This window comes from Paroedura picta, chromosome 8 (genome assembly GCF_049243985.1).
Source record: "Paroedura picta isolate Pp20150507F chromosome 8, Ppicta_v3.0, whole genome shotgun sequence".
NCBI lineage: Eukaryota > Metazoa > Chordata > Lepidosauria > Squamata > Gekkonidae > Paroedura > Paroedura picta.
Window position 1 is genome coordinate 35,792,437 of NC_135376.1, and position 20,703 is coordinate 35,813,139.

Genomic DNA, 20,703 nt, shown 5'->3' on the forward strand with positions numbered 1-20,703 from the left:
AGGTCTCACACCCACTACCCACTATAGGCTCCCCTGTTTGAGCAGCACCTGCTTTGTCTAGCAGTGGTTTGGCCAAGTCATTTGAAGCAGCTAAAGACCCCTGGCATCTTTCTTCCCCACACTCTGAGGCTGCAGAAGGAGCCCTATCTGCAACCAGGGAACAGTCCGGTGTACCCTTTAAATGCCTCCCTCCAGATCCTTCCCAGCCTGGAAAGGATCTGCTTGGGAGCCTGCCAAACAGCTGTTCTTGAAATTCAGCTGTTTGGCAGGACCTTTAAATGTCCTCTAGCAGACCCTTCAGAGGGCTGTGCAGAGGGAACATTTAAAGACTCTGCCAAGCAACTCAGTATCAGCTGATTGGCAGGGCCTTTCTCCCTATACACACTCCCCACCATCAACAACTTTACTACAGCCCATTGCTTGTCATAGATCTAGGATAGCTTTGTCATGGTGCAAGTATTTCTCCCTGCAAAGTATAAGTTCTCCCCTCTTCAACAGCAGCTTGAATTGCCCCTGGAATCCTGTTCCTAGAGGACAGAGTACATCCAGTAAAATGATTTCAGGGGGTTTCTGTGACTGTCACAAGAAGCCAAAAAAATGTCCTCTGACAAAAATACTCATGCATACAGAAATGCGTGTCCGGATCCAAGCCATCATACTGATGCTGAGGCAGCTGGGCCTTCCTGGGCCATTTGAGATGGCCCCCTATTGCCACAGGAATAAAGTGCTATGTAAATATATCATTTAAAGGGGGAAACACTCGCTTTTATTTAGAATTAACTGTCTACTTGAAAGCAGGCCTAGCTGAATGCATAGACAAAAGGGTAGTTAAAGAACAGAGATATTGTTAAATAATGCCTATTAAAATAAGAACCATCACGAACCTATCTAGATATATCAGTATTATAAAAATGAATGTGGGTGAAGGTTTCTGGATTCCTTTGGCTCTAATCTGGAGGGTTGTGATGTAGAATGGTTTTATACTAACATACAAACAAGCCCCTGTCTGTCTCTTTCTCTTTTATTTGCAGGCATGGGGCACACAGAACTCTGATAAATCCTTGAAGTCACTTTCCTTTTATACTGAATATCTTGCACTAAGACATTCTAGCATTTCTTTGGACTTTTAATCACTTGTTATTCCTGTCCTTTAATGTTAATTACACCAACGCATTTTGAAAGGAAATACTCCTTGGCCTAAATGTCAAGCATACTGTGGCAGAATGCTTTGAAAGAACATAAAATTTGCTCTCGTTTGCTAATTATGAAGTGAGGGATGATGTAGCAGTTCAGTGTCTGCTGTACAGTTTTTCTAGAAGGCAAATGTTTTGTAAGATGTCAAGTACTTTTTCATTTTTTTTTAAAACTGCGAGCTAGTATTAATAGCCACTTGGGCTTTTCCTCCCTCCTGCATGTGTGAATTTTGGTGTATTCTATAAAATTGGATTGTTAGCTTATGCTCACAACTCCTTGTCAGAAGCAACGGCATGGAAAAGAAGCTTTTAGCTTGTTTTAATCCTGTCAGCCTTTTGTCATACTGATTTACACAGTGATTTGCATACATTATCCTGAGGAATTAAACAGTCAGAAAAGTGCAATTACATTTAAATGTTGCTGGCATCTTTTTTTAATACGATTCAGATTTCACATGGATAAATGCATCCATCAGTTTTTGATAAAGGTGAATCTAGGGCTGGTTTCCCCCTGTATATTAACCAAAAGAACTGTGTCTACCAGGCTGCTAGGAATGTTGTATAAATGATATGCCTTTGTGGCTGCTATTTGCTAAAACTGGAAAGTGCAATAATAATTTGAGGAACTGCCTTGGAACACTGACTTTATGTCTGTCAGATTCTCCCACTAAGTTGTTCTTCCTACTTTGTTTCTGTTTGCAGGTTATTTCCAGGATTTGTTAAACAAGTCAGAGAAGGCCCTTTATGACACATTTCCTGGTATGTATGGAGACCTTTACAATCAGAACGTAAAGGTTTTCAAAGACTTGTATAGTGACCTCCGGCGTTACTACCGAGGTGCCAACATCAACCTAGAAGAGGCCCTCAATGAGTTTTGGATTCACCTACTAGAGAGGCTTTTCAAACTGATGAATCCTCAGTATCACCTAACTGATGACTACGTGGAATGTATGGTAAAGCACTCAGAGCAGCATAAGCCATTTGGAGAGGTACCAAGAGACCTGAAGCTGAAGGCAACAAGAGCCTTCATTGCTGTCCGTTCCTTTGTGCAGGGGCTCGGTGTGGGCAATGATGTTGTCAAAAAGGTGTCTCAGGTAGGTCATTAGCATTTCCTCTTTAGTCATCTTTCCTGAAAGGTTTTTTAACTGTCTGTTTTCTCATGATCAGTATAGACAGTAATTATTTTAACATATTTCATGTGAGACGGACAAGCCTATTGATGATGGTCCTCTTCCAGTTTATATAAGGTACAGCTGCCACAGGTAGGAAGTTGTAAAAATGTCTTTGTCAACACAGTGGCCATTCATATGCTCCTTGACTCCATTAAGAAGGCAGAATAAATATGTCTTTTAAATGCAGCTAATGTCTTTAAAATATGGCTAATTTTCCTGAAATTATCAAATACCTTGATCAACTGTATAAAATTATTACTTGTGTCAGGGCCCATTGTAGTTTTTCCTTTAGTGGTATGGGAGCAGCTGCAACATGGTTTCTTCATGTCAGAAGCCTATCATCATGTGTGAGAAGCCTGGTCTGGAAATGTGTCATGTGAAAATGTTGTACTGTGGGTTTCCCTTATGGTGCTCTTAGTCTTCTGATGTTTTAGAGTGCTGTGGAAATAAACCACATCACAGTGCCTTCCATTCCACTTGCTGCATTGTTAGAAAGGTCTCCAAAACAACTTTCTACTCATACTTTTGCAGGAAATTAATATCAGACCATTTATCCACTGGCAACTTTGCTGCCCCGGCTCCCATGCGGGAGCACAAATCCAGAACAGACAAGGTGCACCAGGCCAAATGCTCCCCCGTGCAGGAGCAGTAAGCGGGGGGGGGGGGCACCCTGCCCCAGCTCTAATTCCAGCCTGTAGCCCAGCATGAAACTTCCAGTGTGAAAACGGTCTCATACACCTTTGCTCTTTCTGACTGCAGAGACATGTATGGACTTACATCTAAACACAAATATATCCTTGGCTATGGTCCATGTTGTAATTCAGAAGATATGCTTCCTTTGGCTTATTGTACCATGAAAGGTTATATTACTTCTCAGCATAATTGTGCTGTATTTTTGTAAATTTATTTATCAGGGCATAGATGCAAGGAGTTGCTCAAAAGAAAAGACAGAGGAAGATCCATATCACATGCCAGGATTGTACCATAAGATTCACCAGACTTGAATAAGAGTCAGTGTGTGACTAAAAGGCAAAAGCATTAGTTATATTAGTAATTGATCTCATCAGAAAGAACAGTTAAGAGATGGGAGTGATCCTTTGATGCTCTTAAGTTCAAACTCAAGAAAGAGAAATATTCATATATTAACAGTGGCAAAATCTTTCATTTATAAGTGTGAGGTTATAAAATGATTCAAAAGCACCAAAGCCTTGGTATATCTCATTAGCATCATGTTCTTGTGCCTCTTCAAGGAGCTTTAAGGAAAAGAAGAAGATAAAGAAGAGCAGGCAAATGGCATAATTGAAATGTGATCCCAATACAACTTTTTACATCTTTTTTTGTGTTGCAGTTTGTATTTGATCCTCATTTGCAATATTACTTTTGCCTTGCTGTGCTGAGGCTGAATAAATGTGTTTGACCTTAATCAGGCTTTCTCTCTTTCCCCCTTCCCATTTATCTCCAGTGTTCAAGGACAATGGAAAATTTAAAAACCATGAGATGTTCAGGGAACCCAATATTATTTTCAAGACAGTTGGGGGCAGTTCCTCATTCCACCAGTTCCTTACAGGTGTAGAGAATTCACCTATCTACAAAGAGCGGCCCATTCATTGCAAGAGATGCAGAAGGACCATGTTGATTTATATAGGTTTCTTAACATATGTAAGTGCTGACAACTGACATGGCAATCCCAGCAAGGGGCTTTCCAGGCAAGTGAGAAGCAGAGGTGATTTGCCATTGCCTTCCTTGCTGAACTTCCACCTAAATACCAGCTGTGCTTAGCTTCTCAGATCTGACAATATTGGGCTATATCATGCCACCATTCCTCCTCCTCCATACAATAAAATGTATTGAGGACTCTAGCACTTGGAATCATCAAAAGGCACATCAGGATTTGGACTGGAAAATATGTTCATGTCTCATTTGCCCTCTACCCTTGTGTTGCAGAATCAGTTGGCTGAATTACCTGTATAGAACCACTGCCTCCTAATTTGCCTCTTTGTTGGCTAGGTTCCATCATGTTGTTTCCAACTCATGGTAACTTTATGAACCAAAGGCCCACGATCCAGCTCTGACTGCACATATTTCTTTAAGTTTTTTACGAGGTGAATCCAGTTATATCTTTGATTCTGTCCAGGCATCTTGTTCTTTATTTACCTCTTCTTCTACTTCTTTTAATCTTACCAAGCATAATTCTTTTCTAATCCATCATTTTCGCACATGATGTGACCAAAATACGAGGGGTTTTGTTTACAGATCATTGCCTCAAGAGCGCAGTTGGATTTAATTGGTCCAGAACAGATTGATTGTTCTTCCAGTTCATGGTATTTTCAGTAATTGTCACCAGGTCCATAATTCAAAGGCATCTATCTTCTTCTCACATTTCTTTATGGTCCAGCTTTCATATCTATACATTACCACTGGAAAAACCATTGCTTTGACAATTCTAATCTTGGTTGCCAGTGAAATATCTTTGCCCAAAATCTTTCCCAAGTTTGTAAAAGCCTTTTTCCTAGGATTAGCCTTTTATTTACTTCTACACCACACTGTGTATGTTTATCTGTTCTGGATCCCAAGAATATAAAACTGTCCACAATTTCCAGTCCTTCTCCATCAACTGCAAAGTATCTTAGAGGCAAATGTAACATTACTTTTGTCTTCTTCATATTGAATGTTAGGCCAAATTTCGCACTTTCCCATTTTAATTTCCTGATGTTCCAGCTTACCTTCATTTTCTTTTAACAGAGTTGTATCATCTGCATATCTTAAGCTACTGATTTTCTGTCCTCCGATGTAAATGTCAGGTGTTTTTTCTTCTAATCCAGCCAGTCTTATAATAAACTTACTGTACAAGTAAAAAGTTATAGAGATAAAATACATCCTTATCATGCTCCCTTTCCACACAATACACAATACCTTTATTGGCTTAACACAAGTTAGGAGCAAGGAAAACAGAAATAGTCATGATGCACCAGTCAATTTGAATTTAAAAACTGAAGACAGAAATTCAGCCATAATAAAAGTGACATCAGTGTCCTTTTCTAATATGAGACATTCTGTTTCTCCAAACACAGTTCTCACTGTAGCTTCTTGTTCTTTGTAAAGTTTCCTCATTAAAATGATTAGATGTTCTGATACACCCATTTTTCTTAAAATCATTGAATGGTCTATGCTATCAAATGCTTTCTTGTAATCACTGAAGCAAATGTATAATTCCTTTTGGTATTCTCTTGATCTTTCCATGATTCATCTGATGTTTGCTATTTGATCATGTATTCTTCTACCTTTTCTAAAGCCCACCTGTTCATTGATTATTTCTCTTTCCATCTATGGTTCTATTCTCTTTTGTAGGATAAGTAAAATTTTGCTTACATGAGAAACTATTTCAGTGGTTCAGTAATTAGAACATTCTTTGGCTTTTCCCTTCTTGTAAATTGGTATATGAACTTATATTTTCCAATCTCTTTGACCACACAGTTATAGTCCAAATTTGACAACAGGCTATTGTGAAGACTTTGATAGCTTCATTTCCTATAGCCTTAAGCAGTTCAATGGCCACATCATCTTCACCTGGTGCTTTATCATGTGCTAACTGGTCCAATTTGCCCCTAGCCATCTCTTAAAATTATGCTTGCAGTTGTCTGGAGATAAAGTACAAAACAAGAAGTAAAACATGGTGTGCTTGAGTCTGAAAATTTAGGGTTGGTGTGCTCCATATACCGTGTTAGTAAGGACTATTGTTCACGTTCTCCTTACGTGTATTTGATTCCTAAGCCTGATAAATGTGTTTGCATTTTCAGCTCTATTTGGAATTGCAAACAAGTATCTGTCATCCTGAAATGTCCCTCCTAGTGACTGCTATGATGGTTTCCTCCCCATAGATGATGGTACAAATACATGGAGAGATGTTGTGCTACACATATCAGGGTCTCTGAGAAAATTAGCAAGTAATTGGCAAACGAAATATATCACGGCCAAAGCACTGACAGTGAATTATTTGTTTTTAATTAACTCCTGCCTCCACATTTTGTCCAAGTCAAATTTCTTTCCTTGCCACCAGCTGCCAGACTTCCTATCACTCTTAACATTTCAGCCATCTCCCTCTTCAGTATGTATTTCAATAGGCTTTGTGTGCTGCAGAAGTCCTTGCAGTGATTCAAAGGCAAGTGTGCAAACGTTGCAGGGGAAATGACAGAATGGAAGTTGCTCAAGGAGTACCAGACATTTAAAAAGACCCAGCAAGTCAACTGTGTCTCCAGCCATGATTTTTTCTTTCTAGAAAAGGCATGTGGATAGGTAGGTAGATTGATTTCTCACTAGATGGTGAAAATTATCCTGTCTTGGGAAATCACTATGTCACATCTTAAGCTTGGTTAATGAGCTACTTAACTATTGCTTTATTTAAGAAGAATGGTACATTTATTAAGCAGCTTCTTTAAGATGAGCCTGAGTATCCTGATGCAATGGCTGGTATGGTGTCACCATCTGCTTCTCCCCAGGAACACTTCAGAAGATATTCTTCCTTCGGCTTATTGTACCATGACAGAAATATTGTCTACTTTCTCCTAAATATGTTATGGTGGGCTTTGAATTCTCCACTAAGTAGCACATTATTTTTGTATTCCCCTGCCACTTTGCAGTTGAGAAGCTGTGAATGGATTCATGCAGCTTCTTTTCTCACTCCACAGTATGATTTTTTTTGTCCAACACCCTGTGGTGAGATTCAATAGAAGTAGGGCAAGTGGAAGACCCAGCGTGCAATGGCATCTGCAGTTTGGCAGATTATTTAAAAACAGAATACTATGTTAGTAATGTTCTGGTGCATAATCTTTATGGTTCTTGTGCTTACAGTTTTCTACACCTCTCACTAGTTATCACATCTGTAGTCTTCTTGACTGCACAGGCTTCTAAGTAGAGATATGCAAAGCCCAGCTCAGTCCCCACTGCATGATTTCCTTTTTCATTTATTGTTGTCTAACAACTGGTGCTGGGTTTTATGACTAAGTTGCCTTTCCAGTAACAGAAGGACAATTTTGCAAAAAAAAAGATTAAAGATACAAATGGTTATCAGTATGTCAGGACATTAAGACCATCTTGCTGTCTAGTTGTAGCTATGAAAAGTTCCATTATCCTTGCTATTTCTGTGAACATTGAATGTTAATAACACTGACAAATGAATGGATTGGTATGTATATCCCATTGTTCACATATATATTCTGTGGATTTATGCTCGCTCTCTAGGACTGCTTCTTATGTTTCATTTGTACATGATAGTGTGTTACACAAATCACACCATTGTTTAAAAACTTAATACAAGAACTGTTACTTTTTAAGTTTAACAGTATTGGAGCTAGGGCCGGCATAGTTGCCAGGGTCTGTGGCTTTGGGTGTGTCCCACTGCGACCAGCCCCCCATCCGCACACCTTACTTACTGGCTATCCTTTCCCCACCTTCTCACAAGTACTCCACTAACTTTGCTCCCAACATGCCACCCAGCCTTGTTGGGAAACAGCATACATGGTTTCAGTGGTCCTAGCAGCTATAGTTGCAGTTCCTGCCTCATGCCATCAGGCAAAGGACATGCAGGCAGTGTAGCGACCTGTGAGTGCAGGTGGTAAGAAGGTGCACAAGCTGGGGAAAGGCCCATTGTCAGTTTGTCGAGCTACAAGTGGTGATAGTCAGGGAGCTGTGACCAGTGAGGCCTGGTGGTAGGCAGAGAGGGGTCCCACGGCAACCCCCCGAAAACTAGATCCTGCCCTGCATGTGGCACAGCATCAACAGTTAAATGGCATTTTCTCAGGAGAGACATTTTTTTCTAAATTCACTCCTGCCGTAATTGCAGAGGAAATGAAAGGTGGACCATGAAAATTTTGATTCCTCCTTTCATCCTCTACTGTAGCATCTCCTCACAATCCCTTATGTCCAGGTGAGATCACTTCTGGTGGTAGAGCTTAGATGAGGAGAACAGCACCTAAGAACCACACAGGAAGAGTTTAGCACTTCCCAGCTTTGTTTTCCATTTGTTTGAAAAAGGTGGGATTCTCAGTCCTCTGCCTTGGTTGTCAAAGTTGAGCCCAAAGGACCTTCAGAGGTTTTGAAATAGGGCTACGAAGCTCCAGCATCCTTTGTTACCTGTGTTTTTCCAAGCATATTTGTACAAATCCAATTGAATATATTTTGGAGTCTGTGTTTCTCTGTGATAAAGAGGGTGTTAGGCAATGAATCTTATCTTAGGGGCGGGATAATATGTATGTACACCATTTGTTCTAATTCAGTAGCCATTAGAAATGGGTGTTTTCACATGATATGCCCATTAGCCATACTTACAAATCACATACAATGTAAAAATGTGTTCTTGGAGTCATTGTGTAAGTGGGTAGACAGGGGCCTCTCCTAGTTTATTTCAAAGATTGTCCCTCCTGCTCATCTTCTGACTGCTTACTTTAGTAGTATAATTTTCACAGTAGAAATAATATACACATTGTACAGCAAAGGAATTTTGTACATATTATTGTGGTTAGAAAATATGCATGTGTGATACCGTTAAATGCATTTATTAAATTATATTAATGAAACAGATTCTCTGCATCTCGATGGCTATGGTTGATAGAACTCTTAGCTCCTCAGTAATTAAATAATTTATATGATGCTGGCAAGGAAAAGCTCTTCTTTTGTGTAACTTTGCATCAACTCAGATTCCTATTTAAGCAGAGTGGTTTCCTGTGTAAAACCAGCTGCATGCACTTAGTTGTGCCAAAGGCTCATGGCAAGGGTTGTCTACCTCCAGGTGTTGGCTGGCGATCTTCTGCTGTTACAGATGTTCTCTAGGTGACAGAGATAAACTCATCCGGAGAAAAGGGCTGCTTTGGAAGTTAGATTCTATGGCATCATGCCTCAAACTGCAGTCAGCCTCCCCCCCCCCCCAAATCTCCAGGTATTTTTCAACACTACACTGCCAACCTAACCCATAGCTCTTTTGCATGTTGCCCTGTTGTTCTAATTAAGCTTATATAGTTCACGTGGGCAGAAGCCCAGGTTGAACAAAATGTTTGGTCCATGCAAACACACACAAGTCTGCCTGTCCAGCATCATATTTTGTCTAGGCCTTTTCTGCACAGTCCACAGAATGGGATGGTAGAGTCCAGAGGAGGTAGAATGGATTGTGCCACTTTAGTTCACTGATGTAGAATGCCATTTTTAATGTTGTTTTATGAACAAAGGTCCTTGGCAAAAGCTGTAAAATACTATGTTTTAGTCCCAGAGCCCTTTTTGAAACTTGCAGGAAACTAGTAAAGCTGAGGTAGATTCGGTCTCTCTCTCTCTCTCTCTCTCTCTCTCTCTCTCTCTCTCTCTCCTCTTGATGTACTAGCTGTACACTTGAATGGCTTTTTATTGTCAGGGAACACACTAAAATGGCATCCCTCACCCACAGCATAAATGGTCACAATCCAGTGCCACTTCAGGATTCCATTACCTCAGTCTGCTCTGTGCCTATATTTGGTACCCTCCATTCAAGTAATGGTTGTTCTCAGTCTGAGAACAGCCACTTCATCGGCCAATGTGTGCTGCCTCCTTTTCCAGAGAGCTAAATAATTGCTTATAAAAAGGAAAATAAGTGTAAACTTTTAAAGCATCAGAATGCTGTTGTTTGTTACTGAAAGGCACCTCCCCAACCTGACCTTTTATTTTGGCATAACTACACACTGTGACGGTAAGGGTGGGAATGAGAAAAACAAATGGCCTCTCAAATTCAAAGTTTTAGAATACATTTTTGCTTTGTTGTTGTCTCCAAGTCCAGCTCCTTCCTGTGAAGTTATGCCCTGTCAGATAGTAATCTTGGAGCACTGGTCCCTTTTGCTATAAAGTGATGTGAAATGCAAATTTCAGCTACCATGTAAAATGCAGCATGGGAACGTATGGGCAGTACAATCCCTTAAGGCCCTCTGTGATGGTGGCCAGCAGCCAACCCAAAACCAAGATTGCTGGTCCATACCTCATGCACATTGCACAGGGGACAATAGCAACACAAAAATTGAAGTCAGGCATGAACCCATAGCCCTAACACCCAAAATCAGGTAGGTTCAAAGTACGCATGGCAACAGGCATTGGGTGCCCACTGCAGCCCTGACATCACTTACAACTACATGGGCCAGGATACAACCATGGCACCGAGAGGTATGGTTCAGTGGAAAGGCATGGAATAGCCCAGCCAGGATTCCTGGTTCAGTCTCCACATGGGAAGTTCAAAAGGCCATCCAGGTTTAGAATCAGTGACTGAGTAGAAGAACTGCACTGGTCATGCTCCCTGTTGAATCACTACCTGCATAGATGATAAACAGAAACAAGTGTGGTGATATCTGACAGCACAAGCCCCACAGCCATGGCTGTGGGGACCCCTCAGGGTCTGTAATTCCATCCCCAGGGGGAGGCTATTAGCCAGGGAATCCTCCTGAGGTTTATGCTGTAGCTATCCAAATTACACTTACTGATCAGTTGAGGAAATGCTCCGTAATGTCGCTGCTGTGTCTGCTTTGGCTATTGGCCAGGGCTTCATTTGTGCAAGGCAATATGTCTCATGGTTGCTGGAGCAGCTGCCAAGCAGTGCAAATTGCCTGTGGGAAGAGGGCATCCTAGCAAAGGGGGATACTAATAACCCAGTATGGGCTGTCAATGTCCCTGCACCCATCCCAGAGGCAAAAGCACCAATCCCAAGTACACTTCCCTAGGAGTGTGCCCCCATTGCACAACATAGGGCATGGTGCCAGCTGAACCTTGATCAGTGCAGCCTCATACTGCCCCCACTACTGGTCTGTGGAAAACAGCATTGTCAAGGTGTGGAATTCCAGGCCAGGACAGCTAGATCCCCACCTTTGCTCACAATGACCTGTCAGCATGTGGTCAGCTTTCAGGATGAATGTCCAAGCATGGACTTTGTTCTCCCATTTGCATATTAGTTCTAAGGGCTGAGTGCCTTCTTTTGTTGTCCTACTACTGAAGTGCAATGCTCTGCCATGTAATTGTGCAGGACAGAGACTTCTGAGACAGAAGCTCATGCCATGCACCCTACTGAACTTTGGAGCACCCTGGTTGGAATCCAGTGCTGGGGGAGATGAGTGAGGGCATGGGGGCGTTGGTGGTTGCTGGGAAGGGAAGTGATTGGCTGTATGCTGTTAGGGCTTGTGGGTAGAGCACTTGGCACTTTCTATTATATAGGTGCCTATATCCGGTTGTTTTTGAGAGGGGAGTCCTAAGCTGGGGTGACTTAGGGAGCCAACTAACTCCTGCCATGCTTCTGGGTCCACCCCTTTTCCTGCCGGTTCAGGGAGTTGTGCCAGTGTTGTTCTACCTTGCTGGGACCCAACTAAGGCATAGGCTACACAGGTGCTCCACTGCCATATCTGGGAGAGATGCCAGCATAGTGCCTAGTCATCTCCCTGTACATTAGCCCCCCTTCCCCAGGATTGTCCTGTAAATGCTTTGGATTGTAGCTGACTGTGGAGCAGGAATGGCATGAGAGTTAGGCAGATGTTTGGGTATTTGTTTGTTTAATTTTAAATAAATAATTAACATAGACATAAAAAGAACCACAGAAGGGTGCTGAGCTATACAATAATGGTTGATGACAGCCTTCTTGAAGTGTCAGTATTTATAGTAAACAGGGCACTGCCCCCCCAGGGGGGTCTGTTCTTTTGTATTAGCCTCTGAAATCAATTTCCAGTTATATTAAAATGGCATCCTCACTTATCCTGCTTCAGGTACTCTTCAAGCCTTTGTCCTCACAGACTTTTAATTCATTACTTCCATGACTTGACTGTGCAGGAAGGCTGCTGAGAACTTTGCTAAAATTTCGATTTACATTTGGCTTCACCTTGTTCAAAATACTTGCCTTTTATTCAGTCAAACCCCTCTCCTTGTGATCACCTCAAAGATTTGCTTGTGAGCAAATGTTGTCTGTATTTCCTGAAGATAGTTAGCCACTTCTGTGCCCCCTTCCCCAAAAAAGCCTTGGTCAATGTCAGTTCACATTCCTGAGCTTAGAGCTAACCTCCTCAGAAGAAATAAACTACCCTAACATGACCACACATCATTTTGGCCAAAACCCTTGGTCAGTTGCGACTTCACAATGTTCCTGATCATGGGTTGGATCCTGATTACAGTTTCCACGAACACAAGGATTTTAACTCTTGGATTGTCTTACTTCCTATAGCAGCCTAAAATACCCTGGAACAATGCCCGAGAATCTCCTGTCCCCCAGGATCTAGATTTACTAGCTCTGAGCTGGGAAACTCCTGAAGATTTGGGCAATGAATTCAGGGTTAGGGAAGGGGCAGAACCAAAGCAACCACTTTCTCCAACTGATCTTGGTTGCCTAGAGATTAACTGTAATATTGGGAGATCTTCAGGTGCTAAATGGTGGCTGGCAACCCTATCCAAGAACAGAATATCAGGGGAACTTTTAGGCTGCTACAGGTGGAGGCAGGTAAATTGTGCTTCATGTGTGGGAATCCTTGTGACTATGGAAACAGCCTGGATCCAAAGCAAAGTCAATGAGCCCTTAAGGAGTTTCAACACCATTTTTAGTGTATTTAATATTAGAATTTGTGAAATAACCATACATGCACATATGCTGCAGCTGCCTGATTAGGGAGCTCCTGTATATTTCAGGCACAGTGTGAAATATATGAAAGAGCACAAGGCCCTGTTTCCTTTCTCTCCCTGAGTAGAATCCAGGTGGAGATGTATCGCTGTTAAGGTCCCCAGTGAGCCAGTTCAGAATCAGAAGTGAAATGGCATGGGGTGAAAGATTAAAGATATAAAATACAAGGAGACAGACAGAAAGTCAGCTACCCTTGTCAGGTAGAGTATATATGTCTTTCATTAAATAGTTCTTGCTTTCATAGTCAACCAAGATAATAAAGAATTCTCGGGAGCAGATCATACTTTCCTAATCTATACCAGTTGTCATGGTACTGAACCCGCATTTAACCTTCAAAAGGGATGTGACTATAACTTAACATTCCTTTTTTTATGATGAGAGATAGTGCAGATGCTAAATCTGGTGCTCAAGTTAGACTTCATGCAACTACTCTCCAGTTGCTCAAGAAGAGAGGTAAACACATACATATTTGAAGAGAGCAACAAGCCTTTAGTTGACCTTAATTAGAATGCTTTGACACAAACACAATGAAACAGACATTAAAAACATAACATATTGCCTTTGCCGTGATCTGTTTCTTCTATGAATTAGTTATTTATTCCAAAGGGATTACATGTCTGTTTCTCATCAGCAATTTCGCAAAAAATGTAGGCAAGTCTGGACAGAGGTTTAGCTCTAACCGCTCTCTAATATGACCCATGAAGATTGCCTCTTTAGTTCCCTTCAATTAAAAGGTAAAGACAGATCTCAGGTGTCTGGCAGAGCATTCCTCTGCACCTGCTCAATGAAAGCATACAGGAATACAACTCCGTGAGAGGTGCCCAAACGCCAAGTTTTATCCCTGCAGCGATTGCTGCTGAGTGATTCCTTAAATAAGAAACTTTACAGGATCTCTGTCTGCATAAAGAGTGCATTGTTAATTCTCTTCACTGAGTTGTCAAATGACATTAATAAAGACTTTACAATCCTGGCAATCTGACCTCGAATGAACTGATATTAATTAAATTCTTGTCTTAATAAAAATGGCATTGACAGGAGTACAGCCAGGTATCTCAGCAGATGCCATCACCAAACAGGATAGATGGCACTCAGCAAAATCAGTGGTTGTCATGTACAATCCTGATGCTGCACCAGATTATTTAAAGATGAACCAATTATGTGGGCGCTCAATTTGACCACAGTTCTGCCCTGATGGTCAGCCACCCATGAATGGCAGACTTTAGTCTAATTATTGACCCACTGATCATTGCATATTATAGTTTTAGAGGGAGCCTTCTCCTTCCACACCCATGTAACTTTTCATTAGTTTTTAATTAGCTGCAGAAATTGGACTTGTCAGTGCTTTGAATGAAAAGTTAAGCAACATTTTCGGATCTATTTCAACCGTTCAGAATGGGGTGGGAGTACATTTGGGTCCTTGGATCAAAGCAGCACTTAATTTCCATCTGCCACAAATGTGGAAATTGCTTAAAATCATAAGTATAATCAGGCCAAAACTGAGCCCTTTAAAGTTCCATTGATTTCAACAGTAGAGTTCTGTGCAGGCATTTTATTCTACCCGTGGCAAACAATGAACTGGTTAATGGCTGGATTCTACCCTATTACAATTTCCTTTGTGAGTATGTCCCTGCAATGGGGAATATCTATTTAATCTTTATAAATAGTTTAAAGCCGACTTCTTGTTTGAGGCATAATATTTTCTAGTTGTTTGAGGACAAAGGCAAGATTTAAAAAAGACTACCAGCACATAGAAAATCACTAGCAGGCTGCAATGAGAGGCAATTGCATTGATCAACTAATATCTGGTGTACCCTAGCCCCTCCCTGATAGGGTCCTCATACACCCATGTATACTCAAAGGAAGGTCTCTTAAGTGCAGTACTATTGAAACAATTGCTTTGGATGAGGCTCAGGTCATCAGCTTTCAAATGTCCAAAGTTGAAATACAGTCTCAGTTCAATATTAATGAAGGTGATGGAGACAATTTTATGCAATGGACTGATTTTCTTAATCCAAAGCAATGCTAAATGATGCTGAGACAAAATGTCTATGTTTACACACACCTGTGCTAGACCCCATGGCTGAGAGATGTTTGGAGGATGTGCACTAGCCTTGGCTTCACTGCTACTTTGACCCTGACTCCTACTGCCTGAGGGACTCTTTGCTATGGTTTTGGATCAGATCCTACCTGCCTGGAGAAAAGTAAAGACAGTGACTGGTTTGACTTAACAACTTTTTATAAAAGGTTTTCTTATTTTACTTTTGTTGTTCTTTGGGCTTGGTGGGTGATAGGTTGGGAGTGAAGCCAATGGTCTCAGGCCTTCTTTTGGTTCCCTTGGATTTTATTCTTAGATTTTAACTTCTTCTGGTTTTGTGGCTTGCAGTTATTTTTGTGGAGATTTGCTGTTTAAGAGTCTAATGGTAGGTTGGTGGGGGGGGGGACAAGGGTTCCTTCCTTCAGCTTTGGTTCTTTTGAATCGTTTTTTGTTCTTTTTGTGGGCGTGTATGGGGTTCTACTTGAGTTGTTTTGTTTTAATCTATTACTATACTTGAATTTTCCCCTCTTTCTCTCTTTTGCATCATCCCTCCTTCACCATTCTCCCCTCTTTTTCTCTCTCTGTTTTGGGAGTCCGGGGGTGAGGCTTTGTTACTTGTTTCTGCTTGTTCAGTTTGTTTCCAATCATAGTGTCAGTTCTGTGAGTGAACCATTCTCTGAATCACCATGTGTGAATGTATAATAAGGTGAATTACTTCACCGTCTAATGTTCACAGATTGGTAAAATGTCATGTTTGGAACATGGTTGCTCATTATTTCCATAGGAAATTCTGGTTCAGAGCCATGTTCATTTAAGATTGTTTGGTGAAAGCAGAAAAACTTGGCCTTTCTAACACCTACACACATAATTGATTTTATTTACAGAGCAGGAACTTTCATTTTCAGGACTACAGGTCACTTCATCAAACATCTGGAGGGGGTCTGTAACCCAGGGATAGTCAAACTGCGGCCCTCCAGATGTCCATGTCGAATGCTGGCAGGGGCTCCTGGGAATTGTAGTCCATGGACATCTGGAGGGCCGCAGTTTGACTACCCCTGCTGTAAACCATGAAAAGCTCATGCCCTTAAAATAAAATAAGTAACGTCTTGAAGGTGCTACAAAGACAGAGTCTTTCTTTTTAATATTTCTTTAGGAATCGCTCTCAGGAGTGAAACTATGACTGGAAAATGTCAACATGCGGAATGTTAGCATGGCAGTTCCAAGCACTTCTAAAGTAACCATAAATAAGCACTTGACAGGCATGAGAGAAAAGCACAGGAATTCTGTGTCATACAAAGTAAAACGAGGCAAGTGGTTTCCTGCTACCAGTTTTATTATACACACTGTGCTAGTCTCCATTCATACAGGGAGCTTGTTTAGGATTGTGTATCATACGTATTTCACTGCTCAAAATCTATCCCCCCAAGTCTGAAGTAATTTTTTTCTGGTTTCTGCTGTCTGAGTTAGAAGCCAGATTTCAATATTATCCTCAGTAGAGCTGCAGTCTTCTAAGCATGTTGGATTCAGATTCTGCCTTCTGTCTGGCTAACTGAAGAGTGCCTGGTTTTTGACAGAGATGAACTTGCTTGGGTCCACTGACAAGAGCTAGATGCTGTTTGATGTAAGCTATTTGACACAATTGAACACAGGGTTGCTTCATAGGCACATGCATTCAGTTAATCCAAACAAAGATACCTTACTGGGGCTTGGGGTTTGCTAGGGATCCTAGTTTGAACCAGAGCCCCTGTCGACCCCAAGCCAAGCCTGCAGAGAGAGTTCTGTCCACAGGATAGGCTGTTTAAAGGGCTCTGTTGGGGGAGCTGTTTGAACTGGCCCCCACAGAGCCCAAGGACAGCTTGTGGAAAGAGTTGTCTCCACAGGATCAGCTTTTTGGCAGGCATTTAACTGGCTCACGGTCCCCTTAAATGCCTCAGAGCCAGAAAAATGTGGCTTTCCCAAATATTTTCTGAATATGGTATTGGGATTTGAGATACCAGAGTCTCTAATCAGGATCCAAGAGTATCTCTAAGCTATGAAGCTGTTCTTTCAGGGGGAGTGTGCAGCTCTCTCAAAGACAGGATGACTCCTCAGTCCTCAAGCCACCCTGTCATTAACCAGCAGCGCCTCGATCTTGTCTGGATTGAGTTTCAGTTTATTGGCCCTCTTCCCCATCACTTTCTCCACGTTCAGGGCTTCTACAGATCCACTCAGCTCAGCTGCTAAGAAGAAACAGTGCAGGGTTTCATTTGCATTTTGATTACACTGCCCTCCAGATCTCAGACGATTTCTCCTAGCAGTTTCTCGTAGATGTGGAACAGATACAATGAAGCTCCTTTTAATGGGCCCTGTTTGTTCAGTAGCCTCAAACCACGGGAAATTCCAGTGCTCATCTTGTGCTTGTCATATGCATTTAACGACCTCTTTGAACAAGAACCAACAACAAAAAATTGCCCATGTGTTTTTTCATTAGGACAAACTGGGTGCAGTGCCAATGTACAACGACTGGCTAGTTGCAGAGAAAGCCTCTCCGGATGCTTTATAAATAGTATATTTGTCAACTGAACAGTCTGCCTCTTCCATGCTTTCTGCCTTTTAACACATTAATATTCTAGTTTGTCACCCTCCCTTGACATTATAGTAATGTTTAGTCAAGCCCTGGGAGTTAAATGAAAATCTTGCATGTTAAATAACACTTTTAATGGGCCTTGCTGTTTTAGTATAATAATGAAACGGATGGGATTTGGGGTGTGTTATTTTGTTTGGTTGATTGGTTTCTGTTCTGGAACATGAATCTCTTTTCCGGCCCCTGGTATTGTTTCTTAGGACTAAAGCGCCACCCAGTGATAACTGAAAGGTACTGATGTCTTGAATCCCATGCATTCAATGCATTCTCCCCAGTCCAACTTGGGACACATGCAGGCTTTTGTGCACGTATCCCAAGCTGGATGGTAACTAAGTGCATACCTAAATGCCTCGCATGCTGTCCCATCTGTAGTCCAGCAGCCAAGTTGGTGCATGCATTGTCATGGTAGGTAGGGTATAAATGAAGACCTTCAAGGCCATATGTGGTCTGGATCCAGTGTATCAGAATAATTGCCTATCTGCCTATGCCCCCTGGACAGTTCTTTGCTCTTTGAACACCAACAATGTTGGTTGTCCCTGGCCCAAGAGAAGTCCTTTTCGGTCCTGGCCCCTACCTGGTGGAATGAGCTCCTAGAAGAGCTAAGGGAACTTGCTCAGTTCCGCAGGGCCTGTAAGATGAAGCTCTTCCACCAGGTGTTTGGTCGAGGCCAGGATAGCAACATATTCCATCTAGGGCCCCTGTCAGAAGATCTCAGCTGGAATCAACTGCGGTTAATATTATGTTTTAATTCTGTATGATGCTGATGCTGACATATTTTATGGGTTGTTTTAATGTACTGATTTTATTGTATATTTAAAATGCTGTAAGCCACCATGAGCCTGTGAGCCCAGGAATGGTGGAATAGAAGTCCAAAGTATAAATAAATAATAAAATGAAAATAAATATACCCTATTTATTATTATTATTAATAATAATAATAATAAATATACCCTATATACTCGCGTATACCTAGTTTTTCAGCTCCCTTTATCACACTGAAAAAGCCCTCCTTGGCGTATACATGGGTATATACAGTAATTGAAATATAAGCCTGCTCCAGTCAGCCAGTCGTTGCTCTGGCAGCTTGTAGGACATCAACAGTTTGACTGAGGGACTCTGATCTTTTTTCTCCTTTTGCCTTCACTTCTTCCTCTTCTTAATCACTTCTTCCAAACTATTCTTTTGGTTTCTGTGGGTGAAAAGTGGGGAACAAAAACCAGCCGCTATTCATCCTCTTGACTGTTCTGTTTTTGTTGGGGGGGGAGGAGGCTGGATGGGAGAGCCTGTGATGATGGAGCATTTCCCACCCTCGGCTTATATGCAAGTCAATAAGTTTGCCCAGATTTCATGGCATAATTAGGTGCCTCAGTTTATATGCGAGTATATATGGTAATTGAAGATGGGGGCTGATAAAATGTTGGTTGGTTAGTAGGTGGAAACAAGAAAAGTTAACAAAGATAAGAATATGGAGTTGCCAAGAGAAAGAAAAGCCAAAATTCTGTGGAGAAAGAGAGATAGGGGAAAATGTGGTGCCCCCCACAAGTCTTTGCAGGTTCCCTGTTGTGCAATTGAGTTTGGCCTGGCAGCCAACACTGCTCAGTATCTTCCCAGGGGGAGGCTTTCAGGGGGGAGGGAAGGAGGGACAACTGAAGATAGGGGCAGACTGGCCAGTAGGTGGGAGGAGAGAAGAAATTAGGAAAACGGGACAGGCTAGGGGCACTTTCAAGGAAAGGAAAGAGGAAACAACATGAGAGAAGAAAACTATAAACCTGCTCCCAGCAAGTCCTTGCAGGTCGTCTGCTTGCTTTATCTGGTAAATCAAATAAGTAAATGTCTTAAGACTGAAAAGATTTCAATTTACTCTCAGACTAAATGGGTAAGAAGCCCAATTTCTGTTGTGGAGTCAGGAGTAAAATGCAAAGTGCTTAAAGAGCCATTTTGGTAAGTAGAACCAGTGCCAAAGGATGAACAAAATGTACCTAATGACTATGAAGTATTAAAGCACCTAATGACTCTGAAGGTTTAGGTTGAGTGCCATCTCCATCTTCACTGTTGCAGTCAGCTCTGTTCATGATGTCTGAAATCCAAGTCCAACATTTTGAAGACGAAGTTCAGCCTTTCCAATCCGATTGTAGCTAAAGTTCTGTTCCTCTGGAATATGGTTGTGATGTTGTGCATCTCTTTTGAACTTTATTCTTTACTAGCAAAAAAGCCTATTGCAACCAGGAATGAAAAAAGGCACTAGGACCCAGGGAACACCAGGAGATGCAGATCTCTCTCTGTGTGTTTTTTTTTCTCCCTCTCACTGCGTGTCTCTCTGTGCAGTGCAACAGGAGGCATAGCAGGTAATCAGGACTGGTTTGTAGGAGGGAATAAGGGCTTGTGTTCGGTCTGGCAGAGCTATGTGTGTGTCTCTCTGTCTCTGGCATGTCTGAGAGGAACGTGGCTAGCATCCAGGTAGGGAGGGCGGGAGCTGTAGGGGCAATGCTGGCTGCACCCTGATAGGCCCAATTCCAACTCAGACAGCCGGATATGTTCCACCCCCCAGGCTATTTCACAAATATATAGAGGAACCATAGATAAGGATAGTCAGTTGGACCTCAAGTCTCTTTCTGTGTATATTTACATAGACAATGCAAGTATATACACTCTTTTATTATATTTAGTGTGTTTTTCATGGTCCTCTTTTTTATGCTATTCAGCACATATTTTTAAAACTGCTGCAGCAACAATATGTATGTTTTTAAAGGTACCTCTCAGTCCGTATTGCACTCGAGCCATTATGAAGCTGGTGTATTGTTCACACTGCCGGGGCATGTCAAATGTCAAGTCATGCAATAGCTACTGCCGTAACGTCTTGAAGGGCTGTCTGGCCAACCAAGCAGACCTGGACCCAGAATGGAAGAACCTGATAGGTAAGAGCCACCAGTAGCCTGAGAGAAAGATTTCATCTGTGATTTTGCACAATTCCTGACCTTCCATTTGGTCAAAAGAGAGAAATCTGGAGAACAAAGTACTATAATGAC

At 41.7% G+C, this 20,703-nt stretch overlaps 1 protein-coding gene across 1 annotated transcript in view; it reads left to right on the forward strand.

Moving 5' to 3' along the window:
• Positions 1-20,703, forward strand: part of GPC1 (glypican 1) — a 221,066-nt gene that overhangs the window by 186,241 nt on the left and 14,122 nt on the right. Inside the window, exons 3-4 of the mRNA XM_077349008.1 lie at positions 1,896-2,287; positions 20,427-20,592. Coding sequence (XP_077205123.1) covers positions 1,896-2,287; positions 20,427-20,592 — 558 coding nt within the window. The remainder of the gene's footprint in view (positions 1-1,895; positions 2,288-20,426; positions 20,593-20,703) is intronic.